Genomic DNA, 13,936 nt, shown 5'->3' on the forward strand with positions numbered 1-13,936 from the left:
GAATCTAAAATTTGCCTGAGGGCTTCCCCGGTGACTCAGTGGTAAAGAATCCGCCTGCCAATGCAGGAGACACGGGTTCAATCCCTGGCCCGGGAAGATCCCGCATGACATGCAGCAGCTAAGCCCTTGCACCACAACTACTAAGCCTGAGCTCTAGAGCGTGGGAGCCGCGGCTACTGAGCCAACTGCTGAAGTCCGCATGCCCTGGGGACATGCTGTGCTCCTCAACAAAAGAAGTCACCATAATCAGAAGCCCACGAACCCCAACTGGAGAGTAGCCCCTGCTCGCCGCAACTAGAGAGAAGCCCATGCAGCAATGAAGACCCAGCACAGCCAAAAATAAATTAATAAAATTATTTTTAAAAAGAAGTTGAATTAGACCTGGACCATGAAGAGTGTTAGAATGAGTGCATTAAACACTAGGGAGTGGCTGCAAGGTGTCTTGAGTATTCGTTTCATCATTCAGATGCCTGTGAGCTTGGGGCCTCGGGTTTTACGGAGGAAGTGACAAAGGCTGAGAAAGGTTTGAGACACCTGCTTTCACCTATGATGTGTTCTTCCTGAGAAATACTGACTTTCCTTTGACGGCTCTAGTTTTCAGGAAAGTGGAATCACGGACTACAGACAAATTTAAATGCATCATATCTCAGCTGATGGCAGAAACGGAGGCTCTGGCGAAGAGTATCTTTGAAGAACTTGGGACCATAACTCTTGGTGAGAATAACCTCATTTGTCTTCTCTCCCTCTGGGAACGACCATCTGTTGTTCACTGGGCTCTTTTTGCACTTTTCTTAGTCCAAATAATGTCAAGACCATACCCAGAGTTTGACTTTCTTGTTTATGTTATTCAGGAGGCTTATAAGTCCTCCTTTATTTTCTCTTGGTTTTTTTTTTTCCTTTTTAAATCCAAAGTATATCCACCTAGACACACACACCCCAAAAATACCATATTTAAATCAATTCATTGCTTTCTTGACCTTCCAAATTTAGCTTTTCATTATATGAATGAAACCACCATTGCCCTGAAGTCCTGGATTCAAACCTACGGGTGACCTTTGATTCTTTATTCTTTTGAGACTCTCTTGAAGTTGCCAGGTTTGCTTCTCCTTTTTTAAATCAAGTAATTAATTGACCGGGTATTGTGCCAGGTACTATGCTAGGTAAAGGAAGCACCAAGATTAAAGACAGTCTTGCCTTCAAGGAACACACCATCAAACAATGAGAATCAGATGTGAATAGTTGCCCTGTGGCAAGGCAGGGTTACACACTGCTATTATGGGCACTCAGGGGAACTTAGGGCAGGGCTGGGCTGTAGGGAGGGCTTCTTGGGGGAGGTAATGCGTGAGACAGATCTTGAGGTCAGCCAGGTTAAGAAGGAGAGGTGATCAAGTGAAGTAAAAAAGACAGCAGTTGCAGAGGGAAGAGAGCACAGTGAATTTTAGAATCTGCAAGATTTCATGCTAATTCTAACAGGGGACTAGTGGAAAGGAGAGTGGTGCTGGGGGAGAGGCCAGGGGCAGACAGTGAAGGTGTCCTGTAGGCCATGCTGAGTTTGAATTTTATCCTAGAAGTGGGACTTTCCTGGTGGTCCAGTGGCTAAGACTCCACACTCAAAATGTCAGGGGCCTGGCTTCCATCTGCCGTCAGGGAACTAGATCCCGCATGCCACAACTAAGAGCCAGCGCTGCCAAATAAATAAATAGATATCCTAAAAGCAAATGGGAAGCAATGCACGATTTTGAACTGATAAGTTCTGTGATGAGAAATGAAGAGAGCCAAAGTGAGGCAGTGGAGATGGGATAGTGAAGGGAACAGGCTCGTGCAAACTGAAGTGTTCAGATTTAAGAGCTCACTGGGTTTGGGTGGGAGTGAGCGAGTGAGCGAGTGCGGGGCTTCTCTCTGGGCACTTGTGTGTGCACTGGCAGGTGTTACTGGTTCCAGAGCGAGGAGCAACTTTGGCACGTGCAAGTGAGTTTAGAGTTTTGGAGATGTTGAATTCTTGTCTCCAAGGTAACTTCTATGTTTCACCTTCTCTCACGCTTTATTTCTCTTCTTTCTTTCACAGCTTGATTTCTAACAACTTATTCTCACAGCTGCTTTGCCCGCCTCTACCGTCTTTCCCGTCGAACCCCCATTACCCAGCCTGAAATTACCCATTTTATCTTGTCAGTGTCCTGCTGGCTTCCTTGTTCTTCCAGGCAGAGCTCTCACGGCTGGCCGCTCAGCTGCCATGCACACTGCTCACACCATCTGGTTCTGCTTCTCTTGCCAACTTTCCACTCCTTGCCTGTTAGCAGTTCCCTCGAACAAATTCATTCTCTTGTTTGTTCATTCAGCGCTGGGCTAAGTGCTCGGTGGTTGGAACGCAGCGTGGACCCTCAGACACAACCCCTGCCCTCGCGGCATTTTCAGTTTGGCTAACAGTAGTGCCAGAGGCGAGCAGGTAGCAACAGTAAGGCAACACGGGCAGGGCCGGGGAGTGGTGGGAGTGGTGGGGGTAAGGGGTATTTCTGGCAGAGGAGACAGGCGGGTGGAGAGAGTCTGGGGGCTTTCACTAATCCTGAGAACAGTAGGAAGGAAAGTCACTAGAGGGGAGAGTCAGAAGCAGGTAAAGGCCAGACCACAGAGCCCCCTGTGGGCCAGACTAGGAGTTTGGCTGGAGAAATCCACTAAACACTTGTATTTTATTTTTTAAATCTTTTATTATTGTTATTTTTAGCATGTATTTATTTGGCTGTGCTGGGTCTTAGTTGCGGCATGTGGGATCTAGTTCCGTGATCAGGCATCAAACCCAGGCCCCCTTCACTGTGAGTGCAGAGCCTTAGCTACTGGACCACCAAGGGAGACCCTCAAGACTTTAAAAGATACGTGTGCTTATTTATTTGGCTGTACTAAGTCTTAGTTGCAACACGCAGGACCTTACATCATCTGGGACCCTAGTTCTCTGACCAGGGGTCAAACCTGCACCCTCTGCTTTGAAAGGTGAAGTCTTAACCCCTGAACTGCCAGGGAAGTCCCTCCCTAAAGGCTTTTAACTAGTGGATTAGCATTGTCTCTCATCTGCAATTTTGGAAATTCCCCCCAGTTGTTGAATGGAGACTGGACTGGAGGGAAGGAGGAAGGAGGTAAGGAGACCAGGTAGGAGGAGATCATGGTATTATCCAGAAGTGTTAGGACATGGTCAGGGTTGTGGAGGTGGAGAAGGGTGGGGAGACATGACTTTCTGCCTTCTTATTCTTCTTGTTTCTTGTACCCTCCTGCCATCTCTTCACCTGTTCAGATGCTGTCAGCTGCTCATTGCCAGATGGCTTAGCTCATTTTTGCACCTACCTCCGTTCAGTAGATACCTGTTGATTGCTCTCATTTATTGATATCCCCCTGTTTGTAGATGGGGCTACTGCTACTTGTTGGGTAACTGCCTTTGTTCGTCTGATTGAAGATGAATGGGTGAGGGGACTTCCCTGGTGGTCCAGTGGTTAAGAATCTCCCTTGCAATGCAGGGGATGAAGATTCAATCCCTGCTCAGGGAGCTAAAATCCCATATGCCGTGGGGCAACTAACCCCGTGCACCCCAGCTAGAGGAGCCCACATGCAATGTTGAAAAGCCCCTTGTGCTGCAGCAAAGACCCAGCGCAGCCAAAAAACAAAAGGGGGGCAGTTAGGTTTTTTCCATGGCCGTTGTTTTGCCTCTGGGCTGTTTGGTTGTCAGCTCACAGAGCCAGCAGAGCTTGGGTGTGGGACACATCTGGGTATGAATTCCTGTGCTCCCTCTATATTCTAGCTGTGTGACTTGGCGTAATGATTTCACTTCTCCAAGCTTCCATTTCCTCATCTATAAAATGTGTCTATGTCATGGGGTTGTGAAATGAAATTATAAATATAAGACATGTTGATTCTTGGTACGTAGTCGGTGTTCAGTAAGCAGTTGTGTTTGTACGTAGACACACTGCTGAAAAATATCTCAAGAGAAATATTCTGTGTACAAAGAGTAAGGAATCAAAATTAGAAGGCGAGACCATGCTTAGAGCCTTAAATGAAGAGCCAGATGACACAATGGAAACCTTTTTTTTTTTCTTTTCAGAAAACTTATCGCAAATTCAAAATAGGAATTTTGGAACACAGAAATATGAACAGTGGATAATTGCAGTTCAGAAAGCATGCATGGTGTTTCAGATGCCAGACAAAGATGAAGAAAGCAGGATCTGTAAAGCCCTGTTTCTGTACACGTCACATTTGCGGGTATGTAGCTTCTTTGGATGGAGAAGGCAATGGCACCCCACTCCAGTACTCTTGCCTGGAAAATCCCATGGACGGAGGAGCCTGGTAGGCTGCAGTCCACGGGGTCGCTAGGAGTCGGACACGACTGAGCGACTTCACTTTCACTTTTCACTTTCATGCATTGGAGAAGGAAATGGCAACCCACTCCAGTGTTCTTGCCTGGAGAATCCCAGGGATGGGGGAGCCTGGTGGGATGCCGTCTAAGGGGTCACACAGAGTCGGACACGACACAAGTAACTTAGCAGCAGCAGCAGCTTCTTTGGAAAAGGATATTTCAGTCGTAACACCTACTGGGAGCTATGCGTGGCAGCTGAGAGAGCATCGTTTAGGAACTTTCCTGGTGGTTCTTATGAAGCAAATGCCACAAGCTATCTTATTCAGCATCTATCTTTGCTCTCTGAAACCTAGCCCTAGAGGCCGAGGGACAGAAACAAAGACCATGGGTCTGTGCTCTACCTCAGTATCCCCATATTTGACCTTGGGGGTGATGAATATGACTATAGATACATGATCAGGGACAGCCATCTTTAAAGTCTTTAAAGTTCAGTAGGTGCGTCATGTTGCCATAGCCTGAAGCACATTTTCCTACGTTTGGTCAAACCACATGCTAAGAAATCCAGAGTCTGTAGTTGTTTGCTGGTTAACCAAGAACCTAAGCAACAGTTACCACCATCACCTCTGCTTATCGTGCCATTGAAAATATTTTAAAATACATTCAGTCCATGTGAATTTGTAGAATTTTAATGAACTTAACTGAATATTTGGTGTGATTCAGTGATGGCTTTGGATGTACAAAGAGGTTAAGTTGAATGTCTGAATTATGAAGCAGGTTGATGTGGAAGTTACTTTTCTTTCCTTTTTGTGATTTAATCTTTGACATGCATTTTTCATGTAATTTTCCTTCTCTTCCAAGGATTCTAGGATCCAAAGTGATCCTAATTAATGACTAATTCTAGCTAATTGAGGTGTGTTGTTGTTGTTTTTTAACAGTGTGGTTCTAAGGTTTTATTGCAGTACTGTTAGAGACGATTATCTTTAAAAACTAAGTTGTAATAGACTTGAGACAAGTTTATTATTAAAATTAATTCTGTGTTAAGTACAGTGAAATGAACTTAAGTATAGCAGTTGTATTAGACATTAGAAACATACTGAAAGTTTCCATTTTCAACAGAAATACAATGATGCCCTCATTATCAATGAGGATGCACGGGTGAAAGATGCTCTGAATTACTTGAAAAACTTCTTCAGAAATGTCCGGGCAGCAGGATTTGATGCAATTGAGCAAGATCTCACTCAGAGATTTGAAGGTAGGTGGTGTTTCCAGGGGGAGGAAGCCAGTAGAGCCTGGAGACTCCAGGGGCAGCATACGCATATGGTGTCACACTTAGCAACACCTGGTGATGCTCGGGGACTTGTCCGGGGCTTAAGAAGATAGGATACGTGGCAGGACTGTGAAACTTCAGGGAAATCTGCACTTAGGAAAAGAATCTGCTGCTTACACTATTTCCTGTTTTGAAGAAGGAAAAAATAGTAGGATTTGCAAAAGATACATCCCATAGAAATAGTCAATTGATAGGAACATGTTTTGGTTTAACTTTTGGTAATTGTATAAAGATTTAAAAAATATAAAAATGTTTTAATGATATTTAGACTGTAATTTGAGCTAACTCTGCGAGATAGTGAAGGACAGGGAAGCCTGGCATGCTGCAGTTCATGGGGAGCAAAGAATTGGCCATGACTTAGCGACCAAACAAGATTGTAATTATGTACTTCTATATAAAGAAGAAAACCGATATGGCTCATGATGCCACTGTGTTCATATTAAGAAAAATATAGGAAAATATTAAATGAAAAGTAAGTCTTTCTTCTTCCTCTCTCAAATGCCTTTTCCCAAATAATAATTTTTGGTCTATACCGAAGTATTAACTATACATATGCTAAACACTGAACAACTAGCTCTGGGGGGAGGAAAAATTTATGCATTTATTAGTGTATTCAGTGTATGCATTGCATTGGTGGTTATGATAAAATTCTGGTCAGAGATTGAGAGATGAAATGTTTGAAGTATGGCTAGAGGTTGCAGTGTGTTCTAAATTGCTAGAATTTATAAACCTTTTGTGGGCTTCCAGGTGGCACTAGTGGTAAAGAACCTGCCTGCCAATGCAGGAGTTGCAAGAGATGTGGGTTTGACCTCTGGGTCAGGTAGATCCTCTGGAGGAGGGCATGGCAACCCACTCCAGTATTCTTGCCTGGAGAATACCATGGACAGAGGAGCCTGGCAGGCTAGTCCTTAGCATAGCAAAGAGTTGGATATGACTGAAGTGACTAGCACACACACATAAGGCTTTTGTAAAATATTCCCCTTTTTGCAGAAAAGCTGTTGGAACTAGAAGATATTTCCATGGATCCCAGCAATGAGAACCCTAAACTCGAAGATCTCAGCTTCATCTTGCAGGAGGAATACCACTTAAACCCAGAGACCAGAACCATCCTCTTTGCGAAAACCCGGGCACTAGTGGATGTAAGCTTCTTCCTCCTTGTGGAAAAAAAGTTGGCCCAATATCATTTTATTTAAAAGATTGTCTGTTCTTCACTTCTTTGCAATTAAGCATCCCTATATAGGGTCTGTGTGGGTCTGTTTCTGGGCTCTTTATTCTTTTCTGATTTTCTGTTTGTTTATCCTTACACTAATACCTCACTGTCTCAATCACTCGGGTTTATAATGCCTTGATACACTCACAGCAAGCACTTCACAAATTTTTATTCTTTCCATCAATTAAAAAAAATTTAGCTATGTCTGTGGGCATCTAGTGGTACCTCACTAAGGTTTTAATTTGTATTTCACTAGTGACTAATATGATTTAGCAGTTTTTCATATGCTCATTAGCTGTTCATGTATCTCCTTTGATGAAGTGTCTGTTTACATCTTTTGCCCATTTTAAAATTGTGTTTAACTGAGTTATTTATTATCATTGAGTTTTTAAGTTATTGGTGTTAGTTTTTTGAGAGTTCTTTTTTCTGACAAAAATATCCTCTATCAGAAATGTGATTTGCAAACATTTTCTTCAAGATCTTTTCATTCTCTTAACCGTATCTCTTTCTGAAAGTTTTAACCTTTGACAGGTCCATTTTATCTTTTCTTTTTCTTTTTGTGGATTGTACTTACGATTTTGTGTGTAAGAAACCTTTGCCTACCCAAAACACAAAGATTTTTTCCCATGTTATCGTCTAGAAGTTTTATAGATTTAGATTTTATATTTAAGTCTACAATTCATCTTGAAGTCTGGATTGAGGCTTTTTTCCTCTGAGCATGTGGGCATCCAATTGTTTCAGCATATATGATGAAAAGACTATCCTTACTCCACTGAATTGCGTTTGTTACTTAAAAAGATCAGTTGACTGTATTCATGTTGTTCTGTTTCTGGATTCTGGATTCTGTTCCATTCACCTACACATCTATCCTTTCACCCGTCATATGCGGTCTTGATTACTGTAGCTTTATAGTAATTAAGTCTTTTTTTTTTTTTTTTTAGTAATTAAGTCTTGAAATCAGGTAGTGTGAGTCTTCAACTTTTAAATTTTTTTCAACATTGTCTTAGCTACCTTTCTTTACCTTTCCATTTTTATTTTAGAATAAACTCATCCACATCTATGAGAAAATCCATTGAAATTTCATTTGGGATTGCACTGAACCCATAGATAAAGCTGGGGAGAAATGATATCATAACAGTGTATCTTTTTTATTTATATAGGGCTTCTGTATTCGTTACCTACCACTGATAACAGTTTATCCCCAAAGCAAGTAGCTGGAAACAACAGACATCTATCATCTTATAATGTGTATGGGTCAGTAATCTGGAAACAGCTAACCGGGTGTTTCCGTCTCAGGACATCTCCCGAGGCTCCAGTCAGGTTGTTGGCCCTGGCGACAGCCATCTCAAGGCTGGGAGGATCAACCCCCAACCCCACTTGTGTGGTTTTTGGCAGAAAACGGGCTTAGCTCATTCATGGGGGCTTCCCCGATAGCTCAGTGGGTAAAGAAGCTGCCTGCAATGCAGGAGACACAGAAGACACAGGTTTGATCCCTGGGTCAGGAAGATCCCTTGGAGACGGAAATAGCAACCCACTTTAGTATTCTTGCCTGGGAGATCCCATTGACAGAGGAGCCTGGAGGGCCACAGTCCATAGGGGTCTCAAAGAGACTTGGACGTGACCTAATGACTAAGTATGCACACACATGCTTAGCTCATTCATGGGGGCCTCTCCACAGGCCGACCTCACAAAGGGGTGCTGGCCTCCCCTAGAGTTAAGTGATCCAAGAGAGGTTGAGAGGGCACCTAATGTCAAGGTCACAGTCATGTTATAGCTTCAACTTGGAACTGATTCCCCTCAGGTCTGCCTTATTTTATTCACTAGAAGCAAGTCAGTAAGTTCAGTTCACACTTGAGGGGAAGGGATTAAATAGGATCTGAATTCCAGGGGGTGGAGATCACTCACAGCTACCTTAGAGGCCACCTGCCACATCTTCTTTGGTTTCTTTTATCAGTGTTTCGTCATTTTCAGCATACAGATTCTGCACATATTTTGTTAAACTTACACCTAAGTATTAATGCCATTATAAATGGTACTTTTGTTACATACAACTAATGTCTGTGTATTGATCTTGTGTTCTGAGATCTTTCTAAATTCACTTATTTTCTACCTACCCACTATTCTGAACCTAGCCTTTTTCACTGAAAAAATGTCTTAGAAATTGAATCATATCAGATTACAAAGAGAGACACCATTATATTTATTTATTGCATAGAATTCAATCACTAGAAGCTTTTGATTCCTCAGGTCTATTAGTCTGAAAACTACTTCAGAATGCTTGTCTATATACTTCTTAAAAATTGAAGTAGACTTGATTTATGATTTTGTGTTTATTTCTGCTGTATAGCAAAATGATTCAGTTATACATATACATACATTCTTTTTTAGTTCTTTTCTATTATCATTTACTTTAAGCTTTTTTTCTACTTGCATTGTTGTTTAGTCACTAAGTCATGTCCAACTCTTTGTGACCCCATGGACTGCCACATGCCAAATTCCCCTGTCCTCCACTGTCTCCTGGAGTTTGCTCAAATCCATGTCCATTGAGTCAGTGGTGCAATCTAACTATCCCATCCTCTGCCATTCCCTCTTTTTGCCTTCATTCTTTCCCAGCATCAAGATCTTTTCCAGTGAGTCAGCTCTTCAAATCAGGCGGCATATATGCAATATTGAATTAATACAGAATAGTATCCAGCTGACAATTGCTTTGTATTTTCAGGCCTTAAAGAACTGGATTGAAGAACATCCTAGGCTCAGCTTTCTAAAACCTGGCATATTGACTGGACGTGGCAGAACAAATCAGACAATGGGTATTTATATATAGTGCATTAGATCTAACATACTATATATATAAGAACATATATGATATATTTTAATTCTTCCTTAGTGCTTGTATTAGGGTTCAACCAGAGAAGCAAAATCAGTAGGAGATTATAAATACATATATTTATATATATATATAGACACACACACACACACATTCATATATATATAGCAACACATGTATATTATACACAGACAGGCACACAGGGATGTAGTACAAGGAATTGACGTACACACTTGTTCTGGCAAAGCCAGTCCGAGTCCGCAGGGCAGGTCAGGACCAGTGGAACCCCATAGGTGTGAGCTGTCCAGAGTCTCTGAGGTCAGGGATCACCTCAGTCCTCTTTTCAAGGGCCGCCTTGTTTAGGTCAGGCCTGCCTAAAATGAAGTCCCTATTGAGTAACCATATCAACTGATTTAAGAAGTTTAATTACATCTGCAAATCCCCTTCACAGAAACACCTAGGTGAACATCTGGGGATTGCAGTTAAGCCTAGCTCAGTGAACACATTGAAAAGCCATCACCATGCTCAAATGTCAGAAACTTGTAGACTTTCCTCCTCCCATATGTCCTGCAGACAAAACCAAAGTTCTGTTTTGTTTTTAATATTGTTTGAGTATGTTACTCTCTTGCTCAAATTTTCAACCAGTAGATTAACTGGAAATAGAAATGTTCTCTATTTTATTGTCATTCTTTAAAATATAAAAAGACTTCTATGCATTATGTATTTTATAATTAAAAAAAGTCCTAGAGATAATCCTAAAATCTAGGTGGGGGGGTTAAAGGATGAAAGGCAGCTTTGATCCTAGGTGGCCAGTCCTCATGCTGACATTCTCACAGCCATGCTCCCCACCCCCCAGTGACAGGCAATGACACGTCCTCACTGTATCTCTTATTTAGTGCTGTTTATAATAAACAGTCCTGCTCTCAGTCATTGGTCATCACCCTTGAAGTTTCCCTTTATGCAAAATTTAAGCCTCATTAATCTAAAAAGCAAAGTCAGATTTTGAATAGTTGGCTTACCAAATGAGGTCCAACACGACCTTGTGGTTGGAATTGTCTTCTGCCGTATGACTCCAGCATGAGTCCAACTTGATTTTCAAACTTTGTTATTCATGCATACATAAGCACCCAGAAGGTATTTTTCATATTTGTTTGTCCATCCCTCCATTCATCCGTCCATTCATTCGTTCATCTCTCCATCCACCATCCACCCACATTCACTGAGAACTCACTCTGTGCCAGTAACTGTGCTTCTGCCCGGCAGCCTCCCCCTCCTCCTAAGTCTAGACCACGAGGGTGGAGTCTCCCTCACCCACATCCCACAGCACACAGTTCTGGCTGCATTCATTGTCATCGCACTGAATCATAGTTTCCCATGTATAGCCTTCTTCCACAAACTGGGAGCTCCCTTTAGATAAAAATGAGCCTTTTAACCATTCTATCCTTATCTGACAAACCATAATTGCAGAATAAATGTTTGATGAACAAATAGTTAAATTCAGAAATTGGTGAAGTGTGGTGTCTGTCTTGGGCATGTTCATTGTTCAGTAGATCTTAGTGAAAAGAAATTGTTTTGGCCTCGGCAAAATATATGTCAAAATTTTGCTGCCAATTTACTGGGACAGAGTTGGAACTTTTATAAATTCTGCTAACTCTGAGGTGGAGACCACTTAAGTTCCTGTTCTTCTCAGTGTATCAGTGGCTGGAAACTGCACAGTGGTAGGGTCCTCAACTTAAATTCCAAGCCTGGTTTGGCTAGTTAGCTGTCAGTTTACTATGCCTCCAAAACCTCCAGGTCTTCACCTGTAGTAAAGAGGAATCATAACATTTGCCGTATCAACCTAAAAAGGGCCTTGTGAAGTTCCAGTGAGTAAGTAGATGTGAAAAGGTCTTGTTAGCTGAGAACTCCTGGATGTGCACAAAGGTGTTACAGTTAGCTATTGATATATTTTTAAAATTTTTATTGGAAATAGTTGATTTACAATGTCACGTTAGTTACAGATATACAACTAAGTGAATCAGTTACACATATGCATATAGCCACTGTTTTTTTTCAGATTCTTTCCCTATATAGGCCATTACAGAGGACTGAGCAGATTCTGGCTAGTTATCTATTTTATATATAGTGGTGTGTATATATCAGTCCCAATCTCTGTGTATCCCTTCCCCCGTTATCCTCTGGTAACCATGTTTGTTTTCTACATCCATGACTACTTCCGTTTTGTAAATACATTCATTGGTACCCTTTTCTTTAGATTCTACACATAAGTGGTATCCTATGATATTTGTCAAGCTGTTGGTATTTTTTCAAAAAATTTAATATTTGTTTTGAGATATCGTGACCGAAACTACATAGCTAGTAGGTGCTGCAGCTGGAAGTTGAGGTCAGGCAGACTTGTGATAGAGTCCAAGATGTCAGACCCCCGCCTTATCTTCTCTAAAGCAAGGACAGGGATGGGGCCTACCCCAGGGCTTGTTGTGAGATCATGAAGGTAAAGCACTTATCGCAGTACCTGGCATGTCGTAAGCTTTCCATAATCAACAGCTGTGTTTTTCAATGGTAAAGTTCCCTCTTGGTGAGTTATGTAATGCCCTCTGACACAGGAATGACCCTCCCAGCACAGAAGTGTGCACTGGATGCATTCAGAACCAACAGAGACAGCAAGATTCTAATTGCTACCTCGGTTGCCGACGAAGGCATTGACATTGCTCAGTGCAATCTGGTCATCCTCTACGAGTATGTGGGCAATGTCATCAAAATGATCCAAACCAGAGGTAAGAAGAGCTTTGATGCCAGGACTCAAAGGCTACCGTTTTCTCTGACTTGTGAATGTGTCTGTCATTCCAGCCCTTCTCGTTTGCCGTGACTAAACCTTCCAGCATTGGCCCTTACGGTGACCTACTTGTTCAGGATGGGGTGGTTACAGTTTTGTCCACAATTCTGTCTATTTTTGTTCTTGTTCACGATGAATACTGCTTTCTTGGTTAATATTGGCTGACGTATTGATGGAAGGAAAATTCCAGCTTTGAGGCTTCAGCAGTCACATGTGAACGGTTCATGGCTGTGCTTGGGTGCTGGTGGGTCCCCTGTGTGCCAGAAAGGACACTGCAAGTTCTGTCCCACTGGAACTAGGCAGCCTTCTAACTGGCCTTTCTTATTTTTCCTTAATTTCCATAACTACAGCTGCCACATTATTTTTCCTGAAAAACAGCTCTGAGCATCTCACCTCCCTGTATAGAAACTCCCATGGTTCCCAAATGTTCTTGATGTTAAAGCATTTTCAAAATCCGGCACCTCTTATCTTTCCCGTTCTTGCACTTTGTGCATTGTCCACTTCAGCCTACCTGGCTTCACCTTTTTTCCTTCTTGAAGGACTTGCTCATGTATTGTTGCTGCTGCTCATTGTTTCTCTCCCCCTGCTTCCACATCGCCGGTTCCTCATTCTCCCAGCTGGCAGTCGTCTCTAAGTTGAATGCCCGTGGCCCTTTTATCCCTCTTTTTTATACCCTTCTCATTTCCACCCATATCTGGTGGTTGTGAACATGTCTCTTTTTTAAAAGTTTTATTTATTTTTGGCTATGCTGGGTCTCCCCATCTATTTCCCATGAGGTGACGTGACCGGATGCCATGGTCTTAGTTTTCTGAATGTTGAGCTTTAAGCCAACTTTTTCACTCTCCGCTTTCACTTTCATCAAGAGGCTCTTTAGTTCTTCTTCACTTTCGGCATATCTGGTGTCATCTGCATATCTAAGGTTATTGATATTTCTCCCGGCAATCTTGATTCCAGCTTGTGCATCCTCCAGCCCGGCGTTTCTCAAATGATGCACTCTGCATTTAAGTTAAATAAGCTGGGTGACAATATACAGCCTTGATCTACTCCTTTTCCTATTTGGAACCGGTCTGTTGTTCCATGTCCAGTTCTAACTGTTGCTTCCTGACCTGCATACAGGTTTCTCAAGAGGCAGGTCAGGTGGTCTGATATTCCTATCTCTTGAAGAATTTTCCACAGTTTGTTGTGATGCACACAGTCAAAGGCTTTGGCATAGTCAGTAAAACAGAAATAGATGTTTTTCTGGAACTCTCTTGCTTTTTCGATAATCCAGCAGATGTTGGCAATTTTATCTCTTGTTCCTCTGCCTTTTCTAAAACCTGCTTGAACATCTGGAAGTGTGATGCTGGGAAAGATTGAGGGCAGGAGGAGAAGGGGACGACAGAGGATGAGATGGTTGGATGGCATCA

General features: G+C 42.3%; 1 protein-coding gene across 5 annotated transcripts in view; it reads left to right on the top strand.

Annotated features, from left to right (window-relative positions):
- LOC133048877 (antiviral innate immune response receptor RIG-I-like) overlaps nt 1-13,936 on the top strand; it is an 81,308-nt gene that overhangs the window by 45,945 nt on the left and 21,427 nt on the right. For all 5 annotated transcript variants that reach the window (XM_061132752.1, XM_061132748.1, XM_061132749.1 and 2 more), the window contains exons 10-15: nt 595-714; nt 4,082-4,239; nt 5,450-5,585; nt 6,651-6,799; nt 9,590-9,680; nt 12,301-12,471. In XM_061132752.1, the coding sequence (XP_060988735.1) occupies nt 595-714; nt 4,082-4,239; nt 5,450-5,585; nt 6,651-6,799; nt 9,590-9,680; nt 12,301-12,471 (825 nt within the window). The remainder of the gene's footprint in view (nt 1-594; nt 715-4,081; nt 4,240-5,449; nt 5,586-6,650; nt 6,800-9,589; nt 9,681-12,300; nt 12,472-13,936) is intronic.

The sequence above is a fragment of the Dama dama genome, chromosome 29 (assembly GCF_033118175.1).
Source record: "Dama dama isolate Ldn47 chromosome 29, ASM3311817v1, whole genome shotgun sequence".
NCBI classification, from domain to species: Eukaryota; Metazoa; Chordata; class Mammalia; order Artiodactyla; family Cervidae; genus Dama; species Dama dama.